The 6,000-nt window shown below is 40.8% G+C and overlaps 1 protein-coding gene across 7 annotated transcripts in view; it reads right to left on the minus strand.

The window, feature by feature from the left end:
- ESRP2 (epithelial splicing regulatory protein 2) overlaps positions 1–6,000 on the minus strand; it is a 41,999-nt gene extending 35,999 nt beyond the window's left edge. For 3 of the 7 annotated variants that reach the window (XM_002191859.7, XM_030282668.4, XM_072934479.1), the window contains exons 1-3: positions 5,799–5,999; positions 5,368–5,520; positions 4,350–4,478 (exon numbers count right to left, since the gene is read on the minus strand). In XM_002191859.7, coding sequence (XP_002191895.2) covers positions 4,350–4,478; positions 5,368–5,502 — 264 coding nt within the window. In that variant the 5' untranslated portion in view covers positions 5,503–5,520; positions 5,799–5,999. Of the gene's footprint in view, positions 1–4,349; positions 4,479–5,367; positions 5,521–5,798 lie in introns of all 7 variants that reach the window. The other 4 variants (XM_030282670.4, XM_012570230.5, XM_030282671.4 and 1 more) reach the window with 3 other exon arrangements.

A 6,000-nucleotide genomic window follows, 5' to 3' on the forward strand; every position in this document is an offset into this window, starting at 1 on the left:
TTCAGTGATCCTGTTTACAGCACAGCTTCACAAAGGGTTTTACTGACACAACAAAAAGATGGCAAAGTCTGGTGGAGGGCCAGGGGAGAAGCTGGCTTCACTGCTGAAGCCAAATCTTGTGAAATGACACCCTAAGTGTTTGTTGTGGAAAGAACAGCCTGTCTAGTAACACTTGCCAAAGATTCGCCAAACACCTGCTCCAAACCGTCAGAACTCAGACCCAGCAAACACTCCAAACTTTGTTAGAAGTTTTACTGAGGTGATGCAGTCACCAAATAATCTGAAGTTGGAAGAACAACCATAAGAGTCAAAAAAAAAAGTCACCCTGCATTTTCAGACTTCTTCTGCAGTTTGAAGACTGAGAGCTGTATTAAAAATAAATTTTTAAAAATAATTTATCTGAAATGAAGATGTGACAGCTGGCAAGGGAGCCAAGAAAACTTTCTGCTAGCACTTTGTGAAGAAGAAGCTGCAGAACAAGTTTCTCTTAAAAGAAGGGTTGTAACCGGTTTATCAGGTTAGAGGAATTCACGAGTTCTTCCACCTCTCCCCCCATCCCATTTGTTTCCAAAAGCTCATTTAACCAGCTTGTTTCTTGCTGAATTTGCTGAAAATAAATTGCACCTGCAGCTCAGCTGGATGATCAATAGGTGTCCAAACATGCTCGAGGGAACTGGCAACTTGCTATCACCTAATAAAGTGGCAACCACTCGATTTGAGCATAATTTAGGGGAGTGTGTCGGGGGGAAAGGTCCAGCTTTGTCTTTCTCTATATAAGAATATGAATCAAAATATTCACTGGTGTATTTGATTCAATATATTCAATCAGCAAGACCAGGAGCATCTTTTAAACAAATTTTTAATATTTTAATGTCAATCCACAGATTAAAATTGAATGGTTTTAGTAGATCCAAAAGCAAACCCAGGTCTCACTTGAGAATGTCTCCCTTTTTATGTATATCATTCAAAGAAAGATGGTAATTACAGCTAAATACTGCAGACAGTTCTCCAAAATTATTAGCTCTTCTTAGACTTATCCTTTTTCAGGAAGACATGCAAATATTGCCATGTAAAAGGAAAGTAACATGTCTTAAGGCAAGTCATGCTGATTCAGCCAGGTTTTCTGTATGGGAGGGATTAAGAAATCCACCACACTTTCAACTTCATATGGGATCTTTAACTTAGAATCCCCGTGGCTACAATCAGAGAAGCACATGAGGATGTCAGCTTTTTGATGACACAGTAATGGAGCTGAGAGAAAGGCAAAGTTCATTTTGGTTTTGCTCTTTAAAAGCAAGGTTCCACTCCTACAAGGTTTCAGACAGCAATCTGAGAATAATTGCTCTCCCTTAAAAGCTTGCAAAATGAGAAACAATAAAGCTACAGCAGTTAACTAGAAAAATATAAATAACATGCTAAATAAGCCAATCCTGTGATTCGAGGATCTGAACAATGAAACCTGTCAAGAATGTCCCAGTCATGCAGGAAGAAAACTATTCCTTTGGTAAGTAGTGTAGCTGATGCATGTTTAGAAGCTTAGATCACAGGCTCAAGACAGCTCCAAATGCACACTTGAACAAGAGATCTCCCACTTTGTTAAATAAAAATCCTCAGTTTTCTACTCAGTAGCATTCGGCAGCATCTCAGCAGCTGTGAGTTCACCATTACTGGTTTCACAGCAGAGGCAAGTTATTAATGCCATTTTGAACTAAATATATCAAGCAAGATGCTCCCAAAGGGCACACATTTTATGATTTCAGGTAACTATTTCCCTGGCATTTGTACATACTCCATCCCCACAAAGGAAAGCTATCACAACACTGCACATCACCTATGAGAAAATACAGATGGATCCCATAACTGCAGTAGTACCTCTGGAATCAAATTATTGTTACCCTGGACAAGTACAGTATTTAAAACCTTGCAACAAAACATACAGAGCGTATGCTGCATCAAAGAGCTTGGTTATTTGTGGGCACAGTGCTTCAGAACCTTACCTTGTAAAATTACAACAACCAAAATTTATTGACAAGGAACCCTGTTTCAGAATATTTCTTAAGACAAACTAAAATAGTAAGCTGTGCAAAATGCAACATTTTAACAATATGAAATAAAATTAAAAAGATCCATTATTTGATGAAGTGCCTGGTTAAAAGCAGAGTAAAGACTTGACCACAGATTACAGGCCTGTGGTAGACCCCATCATTGCTGGAAAGTGAACTGTACAGCAATGGAAGGAGACTTTCTGTGGTCAGGGGAACAAATCCAGACCCACAGAGGCTGATCTACTGTTTACCAGCTACAAATCACTGATTCAGAACCACAGAATGTTTGAAGTTGAAAGAGGCCTCTGAAGCATGGATAAAAGTTACAATGGATTTGTGCTCAGTGATTCTCACTTCCCTGTACATGTAGAGACTGGGAACATAAGGCAAAAAATCAGAAGCAAGCACCAAAACTTTCATTTACATGATTGAGATATGTGCTAAGGTGAGCAATTTTCAGCTGCATCATCAATTTTCTACCACAATACAGACAGGGTGTGGAAAGCTTATTTCATGTACTCCATAACATTATCTCAAATCAAGGTACAAGTCTATTTCCTTTTCCTCGTCCTTTTCAAAGAACCACTTCAACTACCTGTTGCTTTTGCTAATCAAAATGCTTAACTGAGAAAGAAAAAAAAAAAACCCTGTATGTTGTCACCTGACTGATCCTTAAAATACGTGATGCAATTAAAATATCCCTTGGGCTTGTCTTCAAAAACACAGAAAAGGATTTACTATTAAAGAATATGGAGTTTTGCTTTTTGCCACCCTGCAAGTGGGAATTTGAATAAATTCTCTCCTAATTCTCTCAGGAGTCAGGACACAGAGGGGAAGGGAGAAGAGTTTAGGTAAGATGTGGTCCAGAAGACTTATGATGGAACTGGCCACATCACAACTGGCATCCAACAATTAACAGCAAAATCATTATTTAGTTGCATAGATATGCAAACAAAAAGGAAAAAAATTGTTTTTCAGGAGTCTCTACCCACCTACACACAAAGGTAGTATTTCCTTTTATTTGCTAAAGCAGACCCACCTACAGTGCAATTTACAGCAATAAGATACAATCTCTCATGAAGTATTGGGTATAATTAAAGTGTGTCTGTTATAAAGGTAAACAGAGTGTACTAGGCTAAGCTGTTCCAGATGTCTTTAGTGCAAGATCTGGGACAAGATCAAACCTGCAGCTGCACATTTTCACAGGGGTTATTATGGAGCTTTAGAAAAAAAAAAAAAAAAACAAATAAAAAGAAAGAAAATCACCACTTGGTCCTGGTCTGCAGCAAAACAAATGCACACAGAACAAATGCCACTGCACCAATGCTGACAGATTTTAAGCCACATAGAAGTTACATGTTCAAAGACACTCTAGAGTGTAGCTGATTTTTGCAGTATCAAAGAGGGTTAGAACCATGTCTGCCAAGTTATCTGTGTCACCAGAAATTACAGCAACATGAACCTGTTCTACTGCCTAAGCAAGTTTCTTGCTGAAACACACCTACGAATGATTCAGACAAGGTGTGGAAAGGCAGGTTTATATGTTACACAAAAATGCACTATTGTATTTTTCCATTCAAGCACATTTCGTCCATAGAAAGGACAGTCAAGGCAAGCAAACTTTTGGGAACTGCATTATGTGTACACTATTTGCACTAAATTTTTTGAAGTAGCTTAAGTCCTCTTGAGCTGTAAGTATCATACAAATTTTAGATTTACTGTCTTAGTGTGATATTAAATGAGCCAAAGAGCAAAACTACAGACATCAGAAAAAAAATCAAACCAAGTCACTTTATAATGCACTCATTAGTCTCATCTGGAAAAGAGTAATACATAACAAGTATATCTGATGTTACATGAAAGATTTTGAAGATTTCAGTTGATTTTAAGAATGTGTTTTTCAATACACATTACAGGAGTGAACCTGTAGCATGTACCACGTGAAGTTTGAAAGTTTGATTAGCAATGCTTTATTAAGCAGTACTCTTACTGGCCTACTCTTTCAAAGCTTAAGAGAAACTTGGAATAAAAGTAGACCCATCAAAACAACCAGAAGTCAGATCTTCCAAGGACCTAAAGCATCAGCTCAAATACTCTGGTATCTACATAACTGTTTCAGAATTATGGAGTTCCCATTTCAAATGGTTCAGGTCTCTTTTGGGTTAGCCTAAAAACAAGCAATAAGCTTGTCAGTGATTTCAAGGTGAAAGACAAGATTAAAGTCTGTTTCGTTTTTCAAATCCATTAAATCTCATTCACAGGCTTCACCCTGAAGGGCCCCGGCTCCCAAAAGTGTAATCCCACCTGTTGAAGAACCCGGTCCAATGGTTCAGCTTTGCTCAGTCCCTCTGGTGTTAAGCCACTGACTTCGCGACACTGGTCACTTAAGTCCAAGTTGTCTGCTTTCACCAGGGATTTGTGTAGCGTCCCTACCTAAAAACATTCAAGAAATTATGGACAAAAGTGAGGAACAATCGAAATAGCTCTTTATAACAATGTGTTGAGACTACAGAAAAATCAGAAAGGTGCAGTATCACCTCCCGATAAATGGCAGGAGAAAACGCATTTGTCGATTTCACAAATCGAAACCTTTGGCCGCGGTTTCTCTCCCTCCCACCCCGGAGAGCCACGCTCTCTCCTTCGGCGTATCCAGGCCCATTTCCATGGGAGGCCTTTTGCAGTTAGCACCGACTTTTGCGGGACTTGTTAAGTGCAAAGGGAAGATCACTTAATATTAAGGCAGTTTCGTGAATCCACTAATAAAATTGATAGTCGTGTTTGTTTTATCAAAGCCCTTCATCTCTAGGGGGTTATTTATGATAGGGCTTTTGGGGAGAAAAAATATTAGACTTTTAGGTTGGCCTAAAAATTAAAAGAAGTCAATATTCTCTTAAAGGTTATCCAAACATCGGTTAAACAAACAAAACGCAGGCCCAAAGGGTCCAACGGTGACCGTGAGGCGGCTCCCAGGGAAGCGAGCACGCTCGGAGCCACCCGGGGCAGCTTTTTGTTTTAAAGCTTCAAAAGCCCGTAGACATCCTCGAAGCTACACATGATTTAAGGAGGACGGGGCAGTGGGGTGTGGAAGCGGCCAAACTTTCTTTAAAAGTTACTCCTTCCCTCAAGATGGAACAAAAAGGGGCTTCCCGAGCGAGCGCCCCGGGCAGGGCAGGGAATGACCCCCGGGAGGGGCCCCGCGCCCTCCCGTCCCTCGGTGCGTTTGTGAAATGAACAATCGGCTCCGGGCGGGCGGCGAGCGCCGGCAGAGCCCGCTCGCCCCGCGCCGGGGAACGCGCCCGAGCCCCCCATATCGAAGCCATACCTTCTTGTTCTGTAGATCCACAACTTGCCACACCAAGAGAATTAGTTCCCTCTCATCCGAACCCAGTTTAGCCCCATATGCACCAGCTGTTGCCCCAAACAACACCACCAAAGAGTCACTGTGCGAAGCCGTCATGACCACAGGGGGAAACAGCTACAATCAAAAGCAGAGGTCAAAAAAAAAAAAAAAAAGAAAAAAAGGGAAAAAAAAAAAGAGAGGGGAAAAAAAAGCAAAAGAAAGACACACTAACAAACAAGAAAAAAAAAAAAACCCAAAAAATCCCACAAGGCTCACCCCCTACCTCCAAGTAATCAGAGGGAAAAGGAGCGAACGAGAAGTCACAATATAAAGAGAAGAGAAAGAGCTATTTTGGAAGTTGGGTGTTTGAGGGGGAAAAAAAAAAAATGGAGAAAGAAAGCTCCCATCTCTACCTGTTCCCGGTGATCTCCTTCCCGGGGCCGATTGGGAGGTGAAATTAGCAAACTGTGGGTTTCTTTCCCTCTGACATCATGGCAGAAGCTCAGTCTGGGCTTGGGCTTTTTTTTTTTTTTTCTCTCGCTCTCTCTCTCTTTTTTTTCTCCTTCCCTCTTCCCCTTCCCCTCTCCTGAGTTACCTGCCCTTGGTGCAGCCCAT

This window comes from Taeniopygia guttata, chromosome 11 (genome assembly GCF_048771995.1).
Source record: "Taeniopygia guttata chromosome 11, bTaeGut7.mat, whole genome shotgun sequence".
Lineage (NCBI taxonomy): Eukaryota > Metazoa > Chordata > Aves > Passeriformes > Estrildidae > Taeniopygia > Taeniopygia guttata.